The sequence below is a fragment of the Vanacampus margaritifer genome, chromosome 4, assembly GCF_051991255.1.
Source record: "Vanacampus margaritifer isolate UIUO_Vmar chromosome 4, RoL_Vmar_1.0, whole genome shotgun sequence".
NCBI classification, from domain to species: domain Eukaryota; kingdom Metazoa; phylum Chordata; class Actinopteri; order Syngnathiformes; family Syngnathidae; genus Vanacampus; species Vanacampus margaritifer.
In genome coordinates, this window is record NC_135435.1 from 3,681,654 (window position 1) to 3,708,553 (window position 26,900).

A 26,900-nucleotide genomic window follows, 5' to 3' on the forward strand; every position below is an offset into this window, starting at 1 on the left:
AAACATGACAGAACCCCTCCGTCGAGGGACGGCTTCCAGACGTCCCTTAAAAAGTTCAAAAACAGGGCGGGCGGAGGGGGCGCAGAGGCGGGATCCTGACACATCCCTCCAGTCTAGTCCGGGGGACGTCCCGGACGCCAGACGAGGGGAGCCCGGCGGCGCTGATCTGGAGGGCGCCCCGGACGCCACACCGGAATAGGACGGCCGTGGGATGAACATCTCCTGTCCACCCCCATGGGCCTGACGCCGCCATGGAAGAAGCGAAGAGACCCCGCACGAGAGCGGCCGAAGCCAGGAGGCCCGGGGCTGCAGAGGCGAGGACGCCCGGGGTCCTGAGGCTGCCGTGGAGGCGCGAGGACTTGAGGCGGCACGGGATCCTGGTGCTGACGCGGAGCCGGCACGGGATCCTGGTCCTGACGCGGAGCCGGCACGGGATCCTGGTCCTGACGCGGAGCCGGCACGGGATCCTGGTGCTGACGCGGAGCCGGCACGGGATCCTGGTGCTGACGCGGAGCCGGCTCGGAGACCTGGGGCTCCGACGGCCGACGCGGTTCGGAGACCTGGGGCTCCGACGGCCGACGCGGTTCGGAGACCTGGGGCTCCGACGGCCGACGCGGTTCGGGGACCTGGGGCTCCGACGGCCGACGCGGTTCGGGGACCTGGGGCTCCGACGGCCGACGCGGTTCGGGGACCTGGGGCTCCGACGGCCGACGCGGTTCGGGGACCTGGGGCTCCGACGGCCGACGCGGTTCGGGGACCTGGGGCTCCGACGGCCGACGCGGTTCGGGGACCTGGGGCTCCGACGGCCGACGCGGTTCGGGGACCTGGGGCTCCGACGGCCGACGCGGTTCGGGGACTTTGGACATTGGCTGACGTGGCACGATAGGGACTTGAGGCTGCGGAGCCGGAGCCTCATCAGCCTGCCACCATGGGGAGTGAGGAGCAATAGGGAGACTATAACCCGAGGATACCGAGAGTGAAGGATCGTGACGTAAACTAACGGGAGTGGGTAAGGAACCAGGTAAAGGGGAAACTATGTCATGACCTGGCGGTAACAGTGGGCTATGAGGTGCACGCGATGGGGACCGGTGTGGTGAACACAGCGGAGACCCAGGTGAGGAGGGGTGACATGACCCGGTGTCAAAATAATCCCTAAATGAAAACATGTGGGGAACTAAGCTGGTGAAAAAGTCCAATTCGGAGTCAGATTCGGAACTGTAATCCGTAAGTGCATTAATGGGAAAGGGACCTTCATTTTCATCATCGGAGATGTCAGAGTCTAAAAAACATTGAGGCGACAAAATGGTGTCGTAGGGCAGAGACTTGAGTGCGTTTTGCTGATCGCGTGAAAGGGGAAGAGAAGACAAATACCGCGAAAAGGAGCTTACTTGGAAGGAATGGATTGGATGGCAGGCTGATGGTGCTTCCGTGTCGACCGACGACGAGCCGGTCGCTTACGGAAGCTTCCCGCTGGGTCTGATCTTGGTCGGTTCATTCTGTCAGTAAGGTGGGGGCTTTAGGACCCAGATGCGGGAAGGCAGGGCAAGGAGGCAGAGGTGCAGTCCAAAAAGACGTTTTAATATCTAATCAAAAAAAAACCTAACTTCAAAATACAAAATAAACTGAACTAACAAAACATGAAGCTAAACATGACAAAACAACTAAGGCGAGACTAACAACATGACATGGATCCTGATCAGGCGAAGAGTTCAGCGTGACGTGGCGAAAGACTTACAACAGTTGCAACAGCAAAAATGAACCGACACAGACAGGGGGGAGACAACCGACTAAATACACCAACACTAATGACATGACAAGACACACCTGGCTGAGGGCACTGATTGGATGACACATGAGGGTAATGGGGAAAGGTGGACACAATCAGGGTTGACACAGACACCACACGAGGAAGGGCAAGTGACCAGAAACGAGAGGAGTCAGACTTTTCACAATAAAACAGGAAATGACAAGACAAGGGGAAAACACAAGGAAAACATGACAGGGAGTAAACAAGACTGAAAATAAACATGACAATTCTTACTTACAATTGTATAAAGCAATGATTTCATCAGCGACTAGTCAACGATGACACGACTTTCAACACTTTAGTGTTGACATAAAAAAAATCTGAATATTTATTATGAGTTTTACATTTAGTTGTGTATGCTTGGTTGTATAGCTGTTCTCTTCATGGAGCACTGGAAGAGACGACAGATGCGACTTAACTATGTCTGGAACCTGACCGGCAGTGGAGAGGAAGAGGTGAGCTGAAGCCCAAAACGTATTTCAAGATGTTGTCCACAAATTCTTACAATTCTGTTTGCATTTATATTATTATTTTGGCACAAATCTTGTATAATTTCCAATGTCACACATAATTCCATAAAATATGATAGAACGTAATAATAACAACATAATTCTAACAATGAGGCAAATGTCTTGACACGCCTTGACAGCAGTTATAAGAGTTTTGAAGTGATTTCACATGTTGGTTATGAGGCACCTGATACATGGTGACAACATCCAACATGGTCAAATAATAAAATGAGATTATAAAATGATGTCAAATTAGGAATTATGTGTATTTGAAACATAATTTGGAAGGGTACACGTTATATTAATAGCACTTATCGTACGAAAGCACTAAAGCAGTGTATTACAGCTACTTCATTTAGTTCTTTAAGATTATTTTGTATTTTTTTACAGTTACTATATTTGCTTAAATGTACTGTATAAATCAAACACTCTATGGTAATTTTATTTAGAATATCAATAAAGAAAACCTGTTTTCAGAAAAATGATACAGAATCTCACAAAATGACTGTGATGATATTTCTGCCACTATTATTAAAACAGCTGCTTATCTGTAATGTATGAATTATTGTATATCATATAAACAATGTCTGACATGTTGTCCCTTTTTTGTTTATGGTGTACTTTACAGGAGGAACATAAGGTTTGACTTGCTTTACCTTTTACCACTATTAACACTTTAGTCTTCAGTACAAGTTTTACTGACGTTATCTGCTTCCTTTCTGTTAATGCTTTCTTTATATTCCTGTAACTTCTCCGTTGGGGTATTATTTTCAAACTTTAGATTTTTTGGCCAGCTGTACTTTTTTGCTAAGCATTTGTTTTCTCTTTCTGCATTCTATTTGTTACTGCAGACTGCTATATGGGTACATGGCTGCATATGAACGTAATGCGAGCATAGAATATTAACTAAATATTATTTTGCTCTCAGCAAATACATTTCAGAAAAAAGATGCTACTGTTTTTTTTACAAACAAACAAGATCTTAACTCACTAATTGCCCATCAACCACATCCACAGCTAACACTGCTATAGCTACTTACAAGTTAACATAACATCTGTGACAGTTTCTGGTATGTAAGATATGTGTGGCCTAACAGGTTGGTATTTCGGGGGGGCTAATATGGTTGCTCAACTGTGCAGCACAACAAACAAAGATGAGCAGTTTAGGGTAAAAAATGATGCGCTCATATGCAGGCTGTAGTGAACCAAGGTCAAATTGCTTTCACATCACATGGTAACCGCACTAGAGTACAATTGGAATTGGTGTTTCTGAGCCTTGTGTTCACACCTGTCCAACTGAACTGCACCAACGGGGGACACAAACTCGAGTGCAGTCAAAATGTGCTAGTGTGAAACCATCCTCAGCGTAGATGTGTCTGATGCAAGACTTTGTACTACACTAATCTTGCAGTTGAAACTGAGTGTCAAGGGATTGCTTCTAACCCTAAAATGTTGTTGTGACCCATGTATTTTTGTTTATTTTTTTTCTCTAACCTTATTTGTTTGGTGTATTTCATATATGTCTACATTTTTATAAACTCCTTAAGGACCTTTACTTACAGTCTCCTTAGGTTGTTCATCAAATATGATATTACCGATAACTAACATGATCTAGTGATGTCGTTTTCAGGACCACAACCGAGCCGAGTATGAGCTCCGTGTCAGGAAAAAAGCAATGAGACAACAAGAGTTCAACTCTGAGGTAAAAATACATGTGAATGTCCAGTAAGTTTCTATTCATCTATAACAGATAAAATGCTATTATGTCAAAAAAGCCCTGCAAATATGTCGCTTATCCTACTTGCCGTCATGGGCTGGGGCCGATCCCAGATAACTTTGGGTGAGAGATATGGGGCATAGGACACATGTAGACAAACAACCATTCATTCTTACTCTCACATCTACAGGCAATCAAGACATTATAAGATCCGAGCACACCTAAAACCTCTTGACAGTGTGGCACAACCACAAGCCGATGAAAACTAAATGCACACATAGACAAAATTTTACCCTTGTGGTATTGAAAGAAAAATCCATTGTGGTGACAAAAAATAACTTGATGCTGACAAAAGTAATACAAATTTTTAAACATTTTGAAAGTATCCAATGCAAACCAGTCATCAAATCAGTCATTGCTTTTCAATTGTGGTTTAACATTATATAACATAACATATGTTAATATATGGCTGGCTCCCATAACATATGTTAACATACATAACAACATAACATTAATTATGAACTAAAGAAACAGGCCTGGACAAAAATGACAGTACCCCTAGAAAAGATAGAAATGATAATAAAAATAAATAATTTTCAATTAAAAATAATAATTTGAGCACCAAGCAGTGTCCTCTAATCAGTGTCTTCAAATGTATAATGTTAAAAAAAAATTGGGACCGTATCCACTTCCTGTCAGCCATTTTGGAAATAACGTCATTATTGGATGTCATGTCAAGTGACGCTCCATGCCGACTACGACCTCCGTTGCTCGATGATCTCCACGCCGACTACGGAGCGCATAGTCGGCGTGGAGGGTCACATGACAGCTCCGCCACGCCGGCTACGCCCAGGAACATCAGCTGATAACTGTCAGTTTGACTGCTTCTGAGGAAGGCGGCAGTTGTCGCCGAAACTAATCAAGGTAAAACACAACCTTTTTTTGTCTTAAAAAAGAAAAACCACAGGACGATATAGATTTGTAGACAAAATGATTTTTTTTTTTGTTGCCATTATTGGATGTCTGTCAGAAGCAAACAGCTGTGATTGAATTCCTAGTTTTGGAAGGGGAACCTGTCATGTGAGTAGCAGAACTTGGACCCAAATGCCGACAGGACACAGAAAAAATAAAAGTCTTTATAGACAAAAAAAGTAACAACAAAGAGCAGACGTTTTGACGTGTCAATTAGTAACTCCAAGTAAGACCAGGTTTAATTCTATATGACAGAATAAAGGCCAATATGACAAAAGAAGAGTCACAACATTAAAATAGCACTAAGGAACTTTTCAACCTTAATAAAATATTTTCCTGACTCTTCTGATGAAACATCAACTTAAAACAAGTTGAATGGTACCTTTGCCATGGCCAGGTGGGGTCTGTATCATTTTTACTGGCACTAAACAACTTTGAGGAGGGTGGTACACAAAAAACTACAAATGTGCTGACTGCTTTATGGCATTTGTCACTACCCCCTTTTCCCATACAAAGAAGGAAGTTAATTTGAATGTTGACGCACGATTACTGCTTTTCTGGTAGGAACTGCAAAACAACTGAAAAGTTTTGTCTGAGTAGACAAAAATGAAAAAAGAAGAAGGGAAGCTACCCGGATAAAAGGACAGTCAAGGATCAACAATGGCCTGGATTTCACTCTGAACTAAGAAACAACGCAATGCGCTTGTCCTCATAGGAAATGTGGTCTTCCTTCAGACTTAACAATACCGCTTTTATCCATATGTTGCCGCCATAATCAACATAAACGGAAAGTTCCTACAACAGAAGTACTGTTAAAGATTTTCAAAAGATTGGAGCACAGGTCTAATCTCCTGTCACTATACGGTTGAGGAAAGTTTTGTCACTCTTGTGACACTCAATAACTCCAAACAAGCTTCAAAACAGGCTTGCGGGCATCTTCGACCCCCCTGACAGAAACCTTTGCAAATTCTAGCTGCCTCACAATATTTGAAGCACTTCCCTGGCTTGTTCCAAAAAGCTCAACAATGTCATCAATTGTGATTCTGCGATCTTTTCTGACTAGTTTCTCACCCCTAACACTGTCTCCAGGATTACCCGCTCACGATGGCCCTCCACTTCTTTGTCTGTTGTTTAAACTTTTACTTCACCTTTGATCCCACTTTGAAACCCACATTTTGACTATTGCACCATTCCCATCAACTTTCTCCAATATTTTCAAAATGTTTATTATTATTTAATCAGCTCTTTGCTTCTGATGGACACCCAATGCTGATTTTATTTCCAAATTGCTGACTTGAGGAGGATACTATCAAATAAATTTAACAGTTTATACTAGTGTTGTTCCGATACCGATACTGCATTAAAACAGTGGTATCTGTATCGGTGAGTCCTAACAAGTAACATGTCTATACCATTAATTCTGATGCTAATATAGGACTTTGGATGCATCATCTTGTGCCTCGCTCATGCACGACATTCACTGATGTGTGACATGTTCACTGCATGCCGAGCTAAGATATCCTATTGGCCCTTGAATGCTCTGAACCAATGGCAGGACAGCTTTTTCATGTAGAAAAAACAAACAAAAACGTAGGTATCGGTATCGGCCGATACTTCAAAGCTGGGTATTAGAATCGGTATCGGGGGCCAAAAAACGGTATCGGAACAACACTAGTTTATACTACACACTGTTGAAATTTCTGGAAAAAATATGAACGACCATATACAATAAGTCGCGTAATTTAAAAGGGCTCATTCCATTTTGACTGCACCTCATATATATTAGTCAATTATAAATTATCATTATAAATTGTAACTAGCTTGTGTATTTGTATAAAGGCCAAATGTTGGGAATTTAGCTTTTTGTGTTTGTCTGTTTATGAAGAAAAGAGTGCCTGAGTCTCTTGACCCTATTCTCAGTTGACTTGACTATGACATAGTAGTTGCTTGAGGCTGAATTAGCTATGCTCCACTGGAGACACACAGTGATTCTGTATACTGTACACTATATGTTTTGGGTATGTGCATCTTTTTTATACAATGACCTGTGGCTATAAAATATATGTTTTCAACATACAGTATTCAATAATCCAGTCAGCTCCAGATGCAGTGTGTTTTTATGTTGCTGTGTATTTACTCCATGTATGTTTTTTATGATAGGATGAGAAAGTGAAGCTGACATGTACAGACAGACTGCCAGCTTACTTGATTACTGTGGCCATGATGGCTTTCATGGTGAGTAACACGTCACTTTCAATTTGATCCTTTAACAGCCTTATTGAAAGGAATGTTTTAACAATATCCTTTCTGCTCATTATGCTTGATTCGGTGTGCATAATTTAAGTGGAATTAAATGTTGACTGGCATACCATCCCATTAAGCCCCCATTAAGCCATTTTACAATCCATGCCGTTGTAGCAAATATTGCGCTGATTTAATAAGTTTGATTAAATATTTGTGAGGGTAAGGGCTAGTTCCTAAATTAACCTCGGCTACAAAGTCAAATTAAAGGGGCGCCATTGCAGTACAAGTACGAACCCTGTAAATGTGCAACCGATTGTAAAAGAAATAAGACATGTTCTAATTCAAAAGTGTTATTCTTACTACAAGCAAACTAATTAATGTAGATCATGCAGTGATTTAAAAAAATGAACACACAGCCATTAAACAATAAATACATTAAAATATTTCATAGAATTCTACTTATTACATAGACATGAAGTTTCATTATTTTATCATTCTGTTAAATTGGGGAAAACCGGATGAGTCGAGTATCTTGCAGTTGTGATCGCCTTTTGGAGTTGCCATTTCAACAATGTTGAGATGGGTGTAGTAGTAGAAATGTTGATTGGCAAGTCAATTTGGTCCATGTCTACATTAGCCCTTGAAGTGTGAATCGACCAGACCCTGTGTTCTCCAAAGGCCTCTCTAAAAAAAAAAAAAAAAAAAAGGTGTTGTGTGGTGTTTTCTCCTCTAAAACTATTTTATTGAGTTTCTTGTGGTTATGGTCACATGTCAATGGCAGCAATCTACATTTCACTGAGGGTTTCTCATACCAGTCCTTTGAGTTGAAGGTACAGGTGTTATAATTGTGAATGAGAAAAGCAACAAGTCCTAAGACTTCTCGGCTAAAGGGAGGTTTGTCGTTTGGGTCCTGTATCATTCCCACATAGGAATCATGAGGAATGAATCCAATATTCGCTTCAAAATTGTAAAAGTGCAATTTATAAATGGCAGCCATTTTATGCAGAATAACTCAATAGTATTCTGTGGCCAATTTCAGAAATAGTTGAAGACTATACATAGTTTTTTGACACATTGCAAAGAAGAGTATTATTAACAACTGACTAATTAGAATTCAAAATGAAAGAAAAATGGCCAACTATATACAATAAGGCTTGCTGTTACTGTAACTGTGGCTTACTAAGGGAGTTACTATGAAAACTAACATCTTATTAAGACTAACTGAATGCATGATGTGGGTAACCTGGAAACTGTTTAAGATTGTGAAACAAGTGCATAAAAGTGTCTCCTTGAAGATGTAAAAGTGTTAATACAAAAAAAAATCAGATTTGCCAGAAAAGCAGTGATACAGTAAATTAATCCTTCACTGGTTTCTATTGCTAAATTGTTCTCTTTCTTTTTTCTCATAGATAGCAGTGACTTTTGTCATTGTCTTTGGAGTTATCCTCTACCGCATTAGCATTAAAACAGCATTACACATTAGCACCTACCCTGCAGTACGGTACAATGTCCGAGCCACTGTCAAAACAACAGCTGCCATCCTCAACCTCATCGTCATCATCATCTTAGATGAAATCTATGGCAAAGTTGCACACTGGCTCACTGTACTTGGTAAGAAACAAATTCACTCAAAAGCTTGAAATATTGGTCTCAAATGTTATGGTGTCTGGAATTGGATCATTCTCATAGAAAGAGCCACATTTTATTCATTTTTATTTAGTATTTTTCTTTTTTCTTTCTTTTTTCAGAGGTTCCAAAAACAGGCAAAAGCTTTGACGAGCGGCTTATCTTCAAGACGTTTATTTTGAAGTTTGTCAATGCTTTCACGCCTCTTGTTTATTTGGCTTTTTTTAGGGGGAGGTAAGAATTAACACAGTTTACTGGTTTTGTGGCGCTGCACTTAAATTTAATTATTGGTACTGTCACTTTTACTCAGGCCAATTAGTGTAACTTAAAAAAACTCAATTAATCCCATTAATTTATTTATTGAAGGTTTCCCTTGCATACTGCTTCCATGCCACACAACAGACTTGCATTTGTGAGTTCTCATTTAACTGTACTGTATTTAAATTGGGATTTGTGAAGTTTTGCTAAATGTGGCATCTATTGCAGTAAGTGAAATTAGATTTTAAATTAGATAATTGTTAAAGCCTCTATTCCACTGAGCTACAAACATTGCTGAACATTACGAATGTTGCGTTTCATCAGGATTTGGAAAATGGCACATTTGTTTTGCGTTTCTGTTAATTAGTCGCCATTGTTGCGAATCCATTGTTTCGCCAACATGCGCATTTGCTTGTAAATACCGTCTTGATCTGTCATAAGACATGTCGGCAAAGTTCTTTCTGAGGCCCCATTCATAAATTCATTCTGATACCCATTCACTACGGTGAGAGTGCTTGTGTTTAGGCGGAGCAAGATCTGTTTGGAGGAGCACATGCATGAAAATTATATTTCAAAAACTACAAACAAAAATCCAGCTTGGAGACATATGTTGAACATATTTTCTCAATGTGCACACCACGCAGACAGTGCGGACAGTCAAGCCGAAGAAAATTTTTCCAAAACACAACAAAATGCAGCCCATGGCGTAGGCTATATGAATTTTAAAATATCAATGGCATCTGAATCCCCTGATTTTTTTTTTGCAGATTAACTCATACAAACCCAAAAACGTATGAATGTTTTTTAATACTCTGTCCTGCACTCCCCAAAACGTATTTATGTTTTTTTTAATGCTTTTATACAGAAGGCTTTTTGATACAGCTTCTGACATGAAGAGGTCGCCGAAAGCAATGGTAGTTATTACCTAAAACTTAGCTATATTCTAATGCTAATTGCTGCAAAACTGAAATGGATACAAATATAATTTTTTTCCTGATTTAAGAAGACACTCTAATCTAATGTTTTTATAGCAATAGAACATAATATTCTGTGGACCTTGCAAAATCTGTCAAAATCCAGTAAAACAGCCGTAGGTTGCTTCAGTGAAAATGGCTGGGAGTGAATAAGTTAAGTGTCAAAATGATGACATACAATGCACACTGTCATATTGGACATTATTGTGCAGTCCACGTCATCGCCATGACGTGTTGCGTGCCTGTTTATTTTGGACTTATTTTCTGGTCTATTATCCTATAAAAAAAGAGTATGGTGTCGTCAAGTATTGCCATAATTAGCACTGCTACCCATCTGCAGGTTTCATATTCTTCCTTTGAGAAAGAAATAAAGGAAAAAGACATTTATTGCGTAAGTGACTGATGAACACAGCAACCCGTGTTTTGTGTGCAACCGGTCCGTTGGTGACATATGAATGAAAACCGTGACTGATTTTCCTAAAATAATTTAGGTTCATGTGCTAATGATACTCTGATATTAGACCGAAACTCATAGTAGTTTTTTTTATTCTTCACTTCGTAACGTTTGCGCCCCTGCCTCGTACATTACGTCACTTTTTGTCCAAAACACATGACTAATTGCCACAGAAATTTATGATAAAGTGTAGACATATGTGATAATAATAGTCTGAAAATATTACAAGGAAACTCGCAATATTTTGGATAATATTAACTCATTCACTCCCAGTCATTTTCACTGAAGCAACCCCCTTCGCGCCTGGCTGTTTTACTAGATTTTAACTGATTTTGCAAGGTCCGGAAAATATTCTGTTCTATTGCTATAAAATCATGGAACCTACCAAAATAATAATTAGAGTCTCTTCTTTTCATCAGAAAGAAAGTATACTTCTATCCATTTCAGTTTTGCTGCAATTAGCATTAGAATATAGATAAGTTTCATCATTATTCACAAATCAGTTTAGAACTGTGGGTAAATCAGCTTGTTTCCAACATGGCCCTGGTTGATCTCTTGTACTCTGCTGCCACCTGCTGGCCGTTTTTTGTAATAACTAATATTGCTTTAAGCTACCTCTTCATGTCAGAAGCTGTATCAAAGCCTTTAGTATGTTCTAGCATAAAAAAATAAAAAATAAAAAAAACGTAGAAATACGTTTTTGGGAGTGCAGGACAAATTCTTTAAAAGGTCTGAATGTGTTAATATCGAAAGCGCTGTTATGCATAAGCATATGAATATGGCAACGCTTCTCGTTTAATTATCCAAAATATTGTGAGTTTCATTCTAATATTTTCTTCGTATGACACCGTAATGTACCGTTTGCACACACAAACACAGGTTGGCTGTGTTCGCCAGTCACTACTCGCTTCCGCAATATATATTTTTCCTTTCTCGACGGAAGAATATGTAATTTGAGATGGGTAGGAGTGCTATCTAAATTATGGCAATACTTGACGACGCCATATGTATTTTTATAGCACATTATACTAGAAAAAAAGTCAAAAATCAACAGGGCCATGTTGCATGCCTGCAACATGTCACAGCGATGGCAAATACTGGACAAAAATGTCCAATAATTACATCCTCTAAAAACAAGAAAACGAAAAATAATCATTTTCATCTCTTGTGTGGGTCAATCTGACTCAAATTTGAGGTGAATTCGCACATCCTCTCAAATGTCGCAAAAAGGTCACAAAATGACAAAGACGACAACCTCATTAGTTGGCGAATTCAATATTTTGCAACGTTTGGCAACATTCACAGTTCAGTGGGATAGTCACTTTAGGAAACAGACAAAAGGCACCCAAAAGCACAACAGCAGATGCAAAGGTTCCCAAAATTAAGTTGTCACAAATCTTATGATGCATACAAGGTTCTTGCTTGCTACACGTCATACGCGTGTGTGTCTGTTTGCATGTGTGTTTTTTTTTAAAACATTTGCTTGTTCAATAGGCTTGTTGGGCGGCCAGGAAAATACCTGTATGTCGTAGGATCATACAGAATGGAAGAGGTAACAATAGAGTTTTATATTTAAGATATATATTTCATATAATTTAATTAGGGATAGACCGATTATCGTCCAGGACGATTATTGGTGCCGATATTTGTCAAAATACAAAATATCGGCATTGGTCTTTATACGAATCTGAAGGCCGATAATGCTGGTATCTCACTTAGCGGTGAATGCTTGAGAATGTAGCGGATTCAGGGTTTTAATCAGGATTTGTAATATGTTCACAGACAGTTTTTACTTGTCGCAAAGACATTTCGAGCATATTCAGACAATTTTTCACTGTCTGCGAAGATCTAGGATACAGGAAACTTTTCATTTATGGATTATTTAAATTTCCCCTTTATAAAAATTATGCAGACACTGGGAACTCCCTAAAATTTTTATTTTGAAAAATTAAAAAAAAATTAAATAAAATGAAGAAATTATGTTGAAATTTGCCTTGAAAACCCCATATCGGTCTATCACTAAATTTAAGGTAAGAAATTTGATTCTAATAATATTTTAAAACTTGATGAAAAGTGATCATTTGTCTCCACACATGCAACACTTAGCATGATGAGTTGAGCGTCTTTATGTCCTGTTTTTCAGTGTGCCCATGCAGGCTGCCTTATGGAGTTATGCATCCAGTTATGCATCACCATGCTTGGCAAGCAGCTCATCCAAAACAACCTGTTTGAGATTGGCATACCGTAAGTGCTAACCTTTCATTTCTTTGGAATAATTCCAATACTGGTCTGATGGCCATCACATGGCAACCAAATTGAGCTAATTTTTTCAGTTTTATGAAAAGTTAGATTAAAATTTATTCCGTACACAGAACCTGATAAACGTCTTGCGAGCTAAACTACACTACGATATTCATGTCCTTGAGCAGGTTTTTCTGTCTGGAACAAGAAACCAGGCTAACATTGCATGCTGTGTCGAATAATGCAAGAACATTTATACCAAACACAAACTTTTTATTTGGGCTTATTTGACAGCGTTGTAGGGAGAAAGCAAGGCAGTGAGATAGGGATGCTAAAATTTTTTAAATAATTTAACAACAACAAGAAGGCAAACAAGGTACATAGGTAAACAAAAACAGTAAATAACTAAATAAACAAAGTCCAAAACAACAAGGGTCAAAGTATAAACAAACACTATTGAAAACTAACTAATACTTGACAAGGTACAACCCAGGTTTAGACAAATGGTAACGAGACGTCACCCGGACCTTTTTCACACACAAAAACTCACCTTCCGGTCCTTATATTTAGCGCTAGAAGCAAGATTGATCGCAGAGTATATTGTACACTATCTCAAGCATTTGCCCCAAATCACCTTTACCCATATGGAAACTAGCATGTACGAGAAAACAATCGCCACAGTATTTTCATTCAGCCTTCCTAGACGCTCAAACACTATACAAAAGAATGCCTGGATAGTCTTGAGGTTTCAATGTACTCGACAGATTCAAGACACCTTGGCTGGATGCAGTAGAGCAACCCCAGAACTTGACAAAGCCTCTTCCATTTGTCATTGTTACAACAGAATGGCCCAAAACATGCAACAAAAACAAAGTAAGACAAGACAGCTTTATTTCGTGCATTTCATACACAGAGTAGCTCAGTTTGCTTTACATAATATAAAGTACAACATTTAAAAGCATTGCACGACTAACATAAAAGTTAGAGACATTTGAAGCCAACTAAATAAATCAAAAATAGTTTAATAAAGTCATAAAAGAACATATAGCACAATAATAAGAGTTTGGGAAAAACTGATTATTAAAGTGCTTTAAAAGACCTAGAGCATAGTTTTTAACCTGGATTTAAAAGCACGTACAAAGGTGGCATGTGGCTAACTTGGCTTATGTTGGAAGCTTATTCCATTTCTGTGCAGTACATGTTTTATGTCGAGAGGAGTTTTGGTGCCATTTGATTTAGGGGACTAGTGAGTTTAGGAACCACAGAAAATCAGCATGCAGAGGTGGCAAATTCAGGTCCAGAAAGTAAAAACCCTGCCAGTTTGGCTTTAGCCCCAGGTGCTCGCTAACGACCTCCCTCGCTAGTTTCCCGGGTGCTCGTTTACCTGATAGGGAGCTAGCTAGCTAGCACAAAGGGCTAAAGCCAAACTGTGGCAGGGTTTTTTACTTTCTGGACCTGGATTTGCCACCTCTGAGCATGAGCAACAGTATCCAGGACTCTTGAGAATACCTTTTGCAAGTGAACTTAACCAGACGTTCATCAACCATCTCCGCAATCACAGTTTGTGACACAGCCATGAATTTTATAAACTTTTCTCATTTATGTACCTTTTTCATTATAGACACAGTGGTTGACAAAAAGTTTGTGATGTGGTGAGGCCGTGTTTGGTGAGCCACAAGGGGGACACTACTTTCATTGTTCTTTGTTTTTCTGTAGCAAGCTGAAAAAAATGCTACGTAAGAAAAAGTCTGAGCTGGACCCAAAGCAACAAGAGGAGCTGGCCAAAACCTTGCAACAACACGAGAAGGACCATTACCTCGGTCGTTTTGTTGGTCTTACCCCAGAGTACATGGAAATGAGTATGTTAATTTAAAAAAATCACCATTAGATACTAGATAATGTATGAGGTAAGGGTGAGCAGGGTGCCATGGTAGGAAAAAAAAACCATTGAAAGCATTTAAAGGAAAAAAAAACATTGAAAGCATTTAAAGTAAAAAAAATGCCATCTAGTGGTGAACTAATAGAATGCAATGACCTAAATTCCAAGCGCATGCATTTGAATTCCAGTCGCAATGCAGCAGACACGTCCACGTCAAAATTTAGCAGAGATAAATTGAATAATAATGCATATATTTTTGGGGTCAATTTGTATTTTACAATTTTTAAAATGTAGAAAATTTCACAAGTTACTTCATGTTAAAGATTAGACAGCTCTTAATATGAAAAGAAAAATGCACTGAGCTTTCACCAATGTCTTACAAATGCAATTATGCCACCTAGTAGCAGAAAAATGACCAACACAAATCAATATCACACTCATTTTCTTTTTAATTTTACCTCAATGTAATGAATTATTATGAAATTACTGTATCAATGACTAAAATATGCAGTCATATTTGTATTAGTTTAACATTTTCCCCCACTTTTATGTTAACAAGAGTATATATAGTAAGAGTACATTTTATTGTACATAATGAACAGATATAAAACTTTAACGAGTTTAATGATTAATCGTGAGTTAACTATTGAAGTAATGCGATTAATTACGCTTAAAAAAATGTATCGCCTGACAACCCTAATTTAAAAAGAAATTACATTGTGGTAGAACATATTTTTTTGCATATTTTTGAAATTAATAGTGTTTTTTAAATAAAGATTGAAAAATCAAAAAATATCTAGACACTGTTCCTTTAATGTAAATTAAAAAACAAAAAAACAAACCCTATATATTTTTTTGTCATTTGTCTAAGATTACATTCGTTTCTCAGATCTGATATCCTACATCTGTTTTACATAATTTATGATTTCTTGTTGAATTCGCCCTCTACAGTATTTTAACAAGAGCAACTGTCTCATGTTTCTGTAGTCATCCAATTTGGGATGGTGACTCTTTTTGTGGCCTCATTTCCTCTGGCTCCACTCTTCGCTCTTCTGAATAACATCATTGAGATACGTCTGGATGCCAAAAAGTTTGTTATGGGACTCCGAAGGCCGATTGCAGTTAGAGCCAAAAACATTGGTAGGTGTTCTTCCTGAGACACAAACATTGATCAACTCTGGGCCTCATTCAACAGATTTTCTTTGTAAAAAGCTTTTAAAGGTCAGTCCCACCTGTGTTAATGAACCCAAATAAAAGTTATTCACAGCTGAGTCTACATGATCCCATGAACATAAATCCTATGCACATTTGTGTGGTGATATGAGGTGGTGTATTCTTATAATATTAGTAAAATAAATAATAAATAATGCAGCTGAGATGGCTTGGTCATCTTAATTAGATGTCTCCCTGAAGAGGTGTTCCGGGCATGTCCCACCGGAAGGGGGCCCCCGGGGATGACCCAGGACACACCAGAGAGATGTCTCTCGGCTGGCCTGTGAACGCCTTGGGATCAGAGCTAGACGAAGTGATTGGGGAGAGGGAAGTCTGGGCTTTCATGTTAAAGTTGCTGCCCTCGCGACCCGACTCCGGATAAGTGATAGATGATGAATGAATGGATGGATGCAGTTTCAAGTTCATGATAGACTTGAGCCCAGGTGCAGCTGGGGGTGCGCTCACTGAAATCCCAATAGCATGCCCAAGACCGACATTCAGATGTTATACTTGGTGACGGTCATTCTTTCTTGTTTGTAGGTATCTGGTACAACCTGTTAAGGGGCCTCAGCAAGGTGGCTGTCATCGTAAATGTGAGTTTTCAAGTCAGTCAACATATACCCTTGCAAATCATGCTCCAAGCTAACAATGTTGCCCATATCATCTCATCCACCTTTCTTGAAGACAGTAGTAATACATTGTTTTTGGTTCCCAGGCCTTTGTGATCGCTTTCACATCCGACTTCATTCCACGGCTTGTGTACCAGTACATGTACAGTCCTGATGGCAGCATGCACGGCTTTGTCAATCACTCTCTGTCTTACTTCAACGTGAGTGACTTTGAGCCAGGCACAGACCCTGTCCAGCCAATGATCCTAGGCCATAAAGTAGAAATATGCAGGTAAGGTTATGTTTTACAGCTGGCTAATTATTCATAGTACTCATGATGTCCATGCGGCATAACGAGTAAAGATGTGACCTTCTGACAGATGATTTGAGGACGTTATTTATGTGTCTGAATTAGGTATAAAGACTACCGAGAGCCACCCTGGTCCAGCACACCATATGATTTCTCGAAGGAGTTCTGGGCCATTCTTGCAGTTCGCCTGGCTTTTGTTGTTGTCTTTCAGGTTTGTAACCACGCATACGATGATGAGTAACCAGAAGTGGGTAGTAACAAGTTACATTTACTCCGCTACATTTACTTGAGTAACTTTTTGGAAAAAATGTACTTCTAAGAGTAGTTTTAACACACAATACATTTTACTTTTACTTGAATAGATGTGTGAAGAAGAAACACTACTCTTACACCGCTACATTGGGCTACACTAGAGTCATCACCCTCCCCTGCAATTCATATATTAGGTTTACCATATTATCACGTAAATAAAGCGCATTTAAAAGTCTTACATTTTCTCAAAAATCGATGGTGTGTCTTATAATTAGGTGCACCTTTTGTGTGCATGAGTTCCAAAATCTGTAAATGTTGTTGTGCGACTTCCTTACTTATACTAGGGCCATTGTACGCTTGCTGCCAAAGTCCGGTAGTGTGAGCGCAATCGATTCGCGCCTGAATACGGTTCGGATCCCCAGTTTAGCACAATTGGGAGAGGTGGGCCAGAGAACAGTACGGTTGGTCGCACATGCGCACAGCCGCGGTGGGTAGTCGCCGCGCGAAACGTAGCCATGACGTCACGTACGTATGTGCGACGTATATAGCGAGTGACCAGAACTGTTGGCCATACAACAACCAGAGCATCCCTACCAAAGAGATGGCAGCAGCAAAGGGCTCATGTTGGTCTGATGATGAAGTGCAGTCCCCCTATGATGATGTCTTCTTCTTGCGTGAGTCAACGTGATGGCGTATATTTCAGAGGCAACTGGGCTCGGGCACGGTTTGGTTAGAGCAGGGGTAGGCAAGTTCCGTCCTAGAGAGCCGCAGTCCTGCATGTTTTTGATGGCTCTCTCCTCGAACACAGCTGAGAGCCTCCTGCAGAACGTAATTATGAGCTGAGTACAGTAAATTTCATAGAGTAAATGTTACTCTAAAAAGACTAGATTTGGTCCCTCTCTAAACAGAGTAAACTTTTACATTTGGAAGGGACTAAAATCCTTAAAAAAACAACAACAACAACAACAACAATAAAATGCTCAAGGGTTGAGGAACGATCCCACAGTCTTCATCATGGAAGAAAGCCACTCTACCACTTGAGCTATGCTAGATTTATTGTGAGCTGACATATTGCTGATGTTTCCCAAAGTAGACCAAAAATTGAGCTGTACATGGATTCCACTTGACATCTGCGCTAAATTGACTCTGAGTACGAGTGGCATGGGTCAGTGGTTAGGTTGACTGCCTGAAAGTTCTGTGATTGTTCCTCAACTGTTGTTGTTTTTTTGTTGTTGTTTTTTAAAATATTTTACTCTCTACTGTGTATAAAGTTTGCTGTTTAGATTGGGACTGAATAGTCTTTTTCAGAATAAAATTTACTATACAAAATTTACTGTGTACTGCACCCAAAAATCTATTGAATCATATCAATATGTTGCTCAGTGGTTGTCTCTCAACGCAGAGGTTGTGGGGTCAAGCCCTGGCCCTTTTGACCATTTCAAAGTGTCCTTGAGGAAGATACTGAACTCCTATTTGCTCCTCATTCTGCTTCATCAGTACAGATGAATGAGTAATTGATTCTGTTACGTTGAACTATTTTGAAGGTTTACCGCTGATCCCAGTTTTCTACTTTTGAGAATAATATAGCTCTGACCAGTTTCCTCCACCTTGGAAATTGCTTTGTATGCATAAACAGCATTATAGCCTTCATTTTTTCATTAGAGATGTACAAAAACATTTATCACTTGCCCTTTCTCTTTATTCTTATGTTTCAAATCTTTCCTCACTTGCTGCCTTTTGCAGAATGTGGTGATGCTCATGAGTGACTTTGTGGATTGGTTGATCCCAGACATACCAAAGGACATCAGTCTCCAGATCCACAAGGAGAAGATCCTCATGGTGGAGCTATTCATGAAAGAAGAGCACGGAAGGAGGCTTGCTTTACGGGACAGTCACCACCATAACAGTTGTACTTCCCCGTCTTCCTCGAACCAGAGCCCGCAACAACCACGCTCTCGTCCTGTGTCAAACACAAACTGCTATTAAACTCTTAGCTTCTGGAAACATAAGCACAAATTACTCAAATAAAATACAGGGTGGCCCTTAACTTTCCATACAGAGGAAACATAAAAAAAAATAATATTAAAAAATGTTTTGGGTGTCTAAATCGTAAGATACAACATGATACAATACAACAACATTAACTAATAGCCCACCCTACAGTATACAACTCATTAAGTGAATAACCTGCTCATCTCTTTTCATCCTCTATAGCTATAAAATGTTATGCAGTTCCACGAAAGCAGCTTTCCACTGCATTCTGGGTTTTACAATTATTTTGTTATCAAACTTAAAGTCTTAATGTAGTCACAGTGCGATTAATCATTTTAGGGTTTTTTACAACATGATTACAATGTACTTTTTTCTGTTATTAATCATTATATTGTGTGGTGTATGATTTTTTTTTTTGAGGATTGTATATTGAGGTAGCATGTCTGCCTCACATTTCAGGGTTCAGGGTTCAAATCTCAGCTCAGGCCGTCTTTGTGTTGTTTGCTAGTTCTTCCCGTGCTGGTATGAATTGTCTGCGGGTACTCTAGCTTCCTTCTATATTTCAAGACACTGCATGTTAGGTTAACTGAAGACGCTAAGGCCAGGTTTACATGGAGCCTTGAATTCTGATTAGAATGAAACCAAATGAGATCATGTCACATGTAATCTTCAATCCATCCATCCATCCATTTTCTTGGCCGCTTTTCCTCACAAGGGTCGCGGGGGTGCTGGAGCCTATCCCAGCTGGCTTCGGGCAGTAGGCGGGGTACACCCTGAACTGGTTGCCAGCCAATCGCAGGGCATAATCTTCAATCAAGATCAATCAATCAAGATCTTCAATCGGAATGATTTCAATCGGAATGACAGAAAAGTCTCAATGTAAAGAAAAGCTGTTTTATATTGTCCAGAAGTGTGTGCGTGTATGCGTGCAACCAGGGTTAAGAACACTTTTTGCCTCAGTAGTGTTTTTTCCCACACTCCCGCCGGTACCTGAACACAACATGACACCATATAAGCTGCCTTGGCTTCGCTACCTTCAGTTAGGTGGGAGAGAAGCCAAGGAGCAGCAGCTGCAGGCTAGGTGCCATGACTCTGACTCCATTGATTGTGAGCTATGAACATAGACCAGGAGCCTATGAACGCCCTGTCAGTCAACTCTTAGTGTGAGGCCAGGGTCTGGTAGGAGGCTCTACTCGCATCGAGCGCCGCCGCAACTCAACCTTCTCTCTGGATATCCGCGCATTGCTACCACAATCAAAGGAACTCAAAGTACAGTCGCGCTCACCTGAGCTCACAGCAGGGCCGGCCCTAGGTGATTTGGTGCCCTAGGCGAAAGTGTAGATTGTAGCCCCCCCCAACTACAAGAAATACAAATAAATAGCATAAATACAGTGCAATACAACTGTTTAGTGTAATTTGTGCTGACATTAACTACAAAATGTTTTCAAACTATGTACAATAGATTTGTGTAAGCTACATATAAAAAGTAATAAGAATAATGGGGTCAATGACAGACGCCCATTTTGTATAACAATTGAGGGGAAACTTAACGCTATTTTGATTTTGCTTATGTTTTATAGAAAATTATGATTGACTGACATACATGCCTCTAACCTGGGCCCGTTTTTCCTCCTCCTTTCGCCGCTTTCTAAATGCTGTACCTGAGGGCTTGGACCTTTTCATTGTAAAGGTTTTTGATGTATAGACAACAACATAAGCGAGCCATCCATCTATCAATAGCGCTAACACTCTGAGATGATGCGCAACCCCTCCCTCTACCTTTCACTATAAATAGCAGCAGGTCAGATTTAGATTTATATATATTTATATATATATATATATATATATATATAATGAAAAATAAATAAAATATATATGCTCTATAACATTTTGTAGCATACTTTTATTAAACCTTTTGTGTGAACACACTGTAAGAGCTACAATACAAATAAACAATAATTGCCATTAATAACTCAAACGGTATGTTTTGTGTATCCTTTTACTGTATTTAAGCCATATGCTAGGGTGGCCATAGTCCTTTTTTTTTTTTTTAAAGAGGACTCTTGCCTTGAAAGTGTGGTACCAGTCGCAGTTACACAGTGTACTTCACCTCCAATTAGTCACGCAATGCCAACCGGACATTTTCATGAATTTATAAAACCCCCGGACGCCCCAACAGGACGTAAGAAAATGGTCTGTCCTCCCAAAAGAGGGCACACACCCTACCATATACTATAAATTAATGAATTGCCTTCAATTATTACTTTTTATAGTCTTGACAATCTCTTGAGGACAATTTATACTTGCCTGTTGCCTTTATAAATATCTTAAAACAAAAATAAACCATACAGAAATACAGATTCTTTGTCAATAAAACAGAATCTTGAGCAATAGCATTGCTAAATATTTACCAAGGAGCATTAGTGGACGAAAACGGTAATGTTTTACTATGCAGTAAATTACACAATGAACATGAAATATAGCAACATTAGTTAAACAATTAAACATTGCTCCAATACAAACCTTGTTTCCTTCTCAGCCAGGTGCTTAAGAATCGGTCACTGAAATAGTTTTAAACTTGAGTTTTCTCTGATTTCCTGTGGCGCGCACACGTCTTCTCTGCATTTGGAAGACGCCGCTACTAATGGCACTTATGGCAGTACGTCGGTTACTTACGTCAGTTCCTACCGGTTTATGAGACCGTTTCCTGTATCCTTCAAAATAAAAGTATCAATTATATTATAATAGCACAATAAAACAACACAATTCTGCAATACCAAAATGCAAAAACAAAAATAATAGCAGGGTCATTTACATATTTTATTTTAGAAAACCTGAGGGGGGAATATTTGTTATCTTTTTTTTGGGGGACCCTGCAATTTTGCACCCCCTTCACTAGATGGCGCCCTATGTAACCGCCTAGGGCGCCTATGCCCTAAGCTGGGCCTGGCTCACAGCAAGAGAACTCTTGGGTCAAGGGAGAAACTTATCATGCTGTTGACTGTGATCGTGCACATGTGTGAATTGTCATGACTGTAGTTCTGTAAATATTTATTTTTGCTTATTTTCTATTGTTTTTCATCTCTATTTTTCCAATACATTGGTCACCTGAATCAAAGCTTTGAATCTTGTCTTTATTTACTACCACTGCCCTCCAGTAGCCAAATCTAGAATCATCTGATCCAGCCCAGTTACGATACATACAATAACCTAATATTGCTCAAACACTTGCTACATTTCTTGGTGAGCTAGCCATGAGGGCAGTTGGGCAGTAAATATTGCTGGTATCCATTCTCACCAGTTTGCCATCATGGAGGGTTTTGATAACCTTCAGATCAAAAACAGCAGAAACCAAGTACCACGGGACATTTAAACTGATCTCAGCTCCTGCTGAGGGACAGTCAGGAGCTGTGCCGGACCAATCCTGTCCCGTGAATGATAAGCTTGTCCAATGTGTAACTAATATCCAAAATAGGACTAAAGAAACGACCAACAAAGGGTTTAATTGGCTCCAGGTGTACAGCAGAAATAAATTTCGTTGGCCAAACTTGTTTGGGTCTTTTCGATACTGACTCACAAGTAACAACAATCCCTGTGTCATTTTACAATGAACTGTATTTGGATTGTCAAATCAACCCCTTCATTTCCTTGATTAACTCCTCCATATCGAAGGTGCAGCAGGTCAAAGTGTTCCTTATTTGGGATATGTTGAGACAACATACAACATTTTCAAAGGATTTCCTTAGATCTGATTTCACACTACAAACTCTTGCACTTGTTCCAGGTATCAGACCTGAATTGCCAGCTTCTCTGCTGTTTGGCATGAGCACTCTTGAAATTCAGTATGAGCTGTTTTGCAATAGTGATTCTTCCAACTTCCAGCTCAGTTCACAATTTTAATGTAGTTACAGACAGTAACTCTCTTACTTACCCCCTGACAACCGCAAAGCTGGATGCCACCAGTGAAGGTATTATTTGATTACTATATTAAGTGTAATCTTTGCGTGTTCAAAATAATTGCATATGAGATCTTATGAAGAAGCTTTCTTTGCAAAGAATTTATTTCAAGAGCTCTTAAAAGACACAGGAAAATTTGCTTACATTCAAAAGTGATGTTAAGCCTCGAGTGTATCCGAATATGAAAACTCCCACTCTTTTATCCACAAGAAACTCCCTCTCCCACTCACAGGCTGGACAAAGGCTTAGTAATTATAATAAGCAGACAAGTGATATACCGACATGTTTACTCCAGCTCTCTTACCATCCCGGATATATGATGTAGGCAGGTAATGATCTTGGACCTTCAGTTTTTACGACATAATGAGTAATAGCATGAGAACTTGACTCCCTTCAGACACACAGTGTTATCTCCATGAGAACTGGAAGGGAGTAAAGGTTCCAATACATTTCACAACAACATTATCACAGTGTTATTCATTCCAATACACAGTTAAATGTCCAATATATACTTATTAGTAAATTCATAAACAGTAAAAAATACAAATTGAAAATGTTAAATGTCTTCAGTCCTTACATTGAACTTTTATAAGTTCAAAACCTAGACATTTAATTCCTTAAAAAACAGTTTAGAGAAAATTTCCAGCCGGATCTTCATCGGATGTCGCAACCGCGGTCATAGCTTTAGAATTTACTGATTCTACCATCATATAAGACGACTTGTTTTGTACATCTTGTTTTTCTATGGCGGTGGCAATAAGCCGCGTGCACAACGATCTTAAACAAGGGATACAGCAGAAACCACAAGTAGTTAAAAAAGCTGCAAAAACAGATACAGAAATTAAAATTGATGAAACCAAATTTTTATATCTTCCAAAAGCATCCATCCAGGTGTCCCAAATTGACGTATCGATACCGGACTGCTCTTTCATTTTTTTATTAAGTGTTCGGAGCCCCTCAATTGCAATGGTTAAACTTCCATCCGGTGCAGTATTATTAGGAATAAAAGTACAACATTGTTCTCCGAATATTGAACAAACACCACCCCCTTCTGCAAGTAACATATCAAGGGCGATACGATTCTGAAAAGCCATTAAAGATGTGGCAGACAACTGCCCGTGTACAGCCTCAAAACCAGTTTGAGTCCAATGTCTTTGAACATTGTAATGTACATAATTAATCCTATCTACATTTTTGTTAATGGTACACCACCAGCAAATCAAAGATTCAAAACCTGAAGCCACCTGGCCAGCAATCTTGTACTCATCTGGGACCCCGCGTGGCACCCCAATCGCATCTATGTATGTGGGAACATTTTGATCCTGCCAAGTGGATCTTTTGGCCCTCTGAAAAGAATGAGAAAAATTTGGTTGCCAAATATTAACAATTTGCAGAAGGTTATCAACCGATGTAGGGAAAATATCTACTGGCAGAAGGAGGGTGATGAGAACACAATATCCCTTCATATTCAGAGGTAACTTATCAAATATCCGGCTGTCCCCACACCACCACCAAATGTCAGCTCTGGACTGAGGCTGGAATTTGCGACCCACATCTGTTGCTGAAATGCAGTGTGGTTCAGTTTTCCCAATTGTTTCCCAGTACCTGACATTTTAATACATGAAAAATCACCATCCGCCACTTTATTTGAAAAAATAGGTTTAGTATCTTGCCAATCAACCAGTGGATAAACTTTATCCCATTTAGAGCATTTATCATTGGGGACAGTTTTATTCATCAGTTCCATTACACATTTATCCTCTATTTTAGCAGGAATTACCCTTAATAAAGGTCTTGGGTCCACACATACAACACAATCGTCTCCCGAAGCATGTGCTGCCTCATTTGCTAACAGTAGCCAATTATTACTGCCACCAGACAGACCTGTTGTAGCCCGAAACCATTCAACTACATCATCAATTTGGAAACTAAAAGCTTCCACCCCAGACTCCATTGTGTATTTAGTCATATTAGGTTGTTCTGTCTTACTCATAGTTTTATCAATGCAAATTAAAATTGGAAAATAGGGATCAGTTCCAGAGAACCATGCCCACAGCATTAGGCCATAACAAAAGGTGTTATTTATGGTTACATTAGGTGGCCGGATATTACCTTCAGGAAGAACAAAAGTTAATTCGAATTGACCTCCCATTCTACGCAATGTTACTCTCTTGCTAAAGAAAACTGCCTCCCCGCTGGAACCTGACGGCCAGTATCGGCCACTTTGGGTGGTAATGAAGGTGCTCCAGTCTAGTCGTAAAACACTACCTGTCAAATACCACCAGTACTTGAGCCAAAGGCCCCCCACTACTAATTCCCTTCAAAGATTTAATGGGGAGTTTGACAGATGTGTTTGTGTTAGGAGCAACGGTCAGGACAATTGAGTTATTATACGCCCAGGAGATTATCCATGGAATTTGGGGAGAAACAACATTTCTTTTATCACGGTGTGTTGTATTCAAACTCACGTCAAGGGGTTTCATGAAAAACCAAAATGGCACAACAATTAATATGAGGAAAATCGTCACAATGCAGCAATTAGTAGCAGAGTTCTTCTTCCAAACCATCTTGAGAAGAAGTTCGTTTGTCGAAGGAGAAGGATGTTTGTCAGTCGTTGGTTGATTTATTTATTTTTTTCTTAGAGTAAGAGGCGCTGTCAGCCTCTTTCCGAACCCTGGCTCACTGCCAGCGATCCAAGGAAAGGTCACGGGATTTCTTTCCCAGTGTGACTCTATCCTTGTGAATTGATGAAAAGGGGCATGTGACTCAAATCACCATTGAGTGATTTCCCCCTTTCAAACAGCAGATTGCCCCTGGATCAGCTTTTCCAGGCGAATCAACTGCAATGAGGCTTAGGAAAAAGCACTCCAATGAATCTCCTTTCAGCGACCTCCTCCGCATGCAGCTCCCCCCCTTGGACAGCTTGTCAGGTAGACACTGGAAACGGCATGTTTTGGATCCGTCAGATGGCTCCAACTGGTGTGGGCGTAGATCATCAGATGGTTGCCCTGGGTGGCAGCGTTGAGCCAGAAACAGCCGGCCTTAATATCAAGCATCGGTTCAGAGAGAGCAGATTCAGGGCTCAGTCATTGCGGATATTGTCCACCAGTTGGCGGCAGGAACTCCTGGTTGGGAACAGAGGGATATTGTTGTCGTGGCGCTGACAAGCCACGTATAGCACCACGCCCCCTCTGGTGAAAGAAGCCACGGCCTCTCCTCCTTCCACTTTGACGTCCTCTTTGCATACGCCGACCTCTGCCCCTGACACCTGATTCCTCCTGGCAAGTGTCTGCCCAGTGGCCTGGTCTTCCACAATTATAGCAAGAATTCCGATCATGTGATGCTCCATTCTGAAACATAATCAAATCTGATCCAACAGTATTAGGGGATGACGTGTCCACAGAAGTCGAACTCACAAAGTCCTCCTCTTTTTTCTTCAAAGTTTGTAATTGTAGCATTGTCAATTGTAATTCAGTATTCTTACGTTTTTCATTTTTTGATTCGATATCTTTTGCATACCTTCTCAAATGATGTTTAAGATGACTCAACCACCTTACATGTTCAGCGCCTGGCAAGTCCGGATTGGACTCCATAGCTTGCACAATTGGTTTTGGAGCTCCTTTTAGAATTGCAGACCGAAAAATTTGTGAATACAATACAGAATCGGTCGGCAAGTGTCCAGTCTTTAAAGAGAATTCGACAAGTGCCCGATCAATGAATGTAGCAGCGTCCTCATCAATTTTAGAAAAATAATTCACCTAATACTTCAAAAAGTGACAAATAATTCTCACGTGTTAGCGCTTCACCATCCAGTAGAGAAGGCATCTCAGAATTAGACATTAAGACTTCAAGTTGAGACAAAGGACACGCCTGTGTTAACAATGCACG

At 39.9% G+C, this 26,900-nt stretch overlaps 1 protein-coding gene across 3 annotated transcripts in view; it reads left to right on the forward strand.

Annotated features, from left to right (window-relative positions):
* The window catches only part of ano1a (anoctamin 1, calcium activated chloride channel a), a 58,027-nt gene extending 35,854 nt beyond the window's left edge, over positions 1–22,173 (forward strand). For all 3 annotated transcript variants that reach the window (XM_077563781.1, XM_077563780.1, XM_077563779.1), the window contains 13 exons: positions 2,180–2,262; positions 3,947–4,018; positions 7,166–7,240; positions 8,659–8,860; positions 8,998–9,109; positions 12,056–12,113; positions 12,705–12,805; positions 14,519–14,661; positions 15,669–15,821; positions 16,434–16,486; positions 16,609–16,793; positions 16,917–17,022; positions 18,807–22,173. In XM_077563781.1, the coding sequence (XP_077419907.1) occupies positions 2,180–2,262; positions 3,947–4,018; positions 7,166–7,240; positions 8,659–8,860; positions 8,998–9,109; positions 12,056–12,113; positions 12,705–12,805; positions 14,519–14,661; positions 15,669–15,821; positions 16,434–16,486; positions 16,609–16,793; positions 16,917–17,022; positions 18,807–19,049 (1,586 nt within the window). In that variant the 3' untranslated portion in view covers positions 19,050–22,173. The remainder of the gene's footprint in view (positions 1–2,179; positions 2,263–3,946; positions 4,019–7,165; positions 7,241–8,658; positions 8,861–8,997; positions 9,110–12,055; positions 12,114–12,704; positions 12,806–14,518; positions 14,662–15,668; positions 15,822–16,433; positions 16,487–16,608; positions 16,794–16,916; positions 17,023–18,806) is intronic.
* Positions 22,174–26,900: the final 4,727 nt, after the last annotated feature.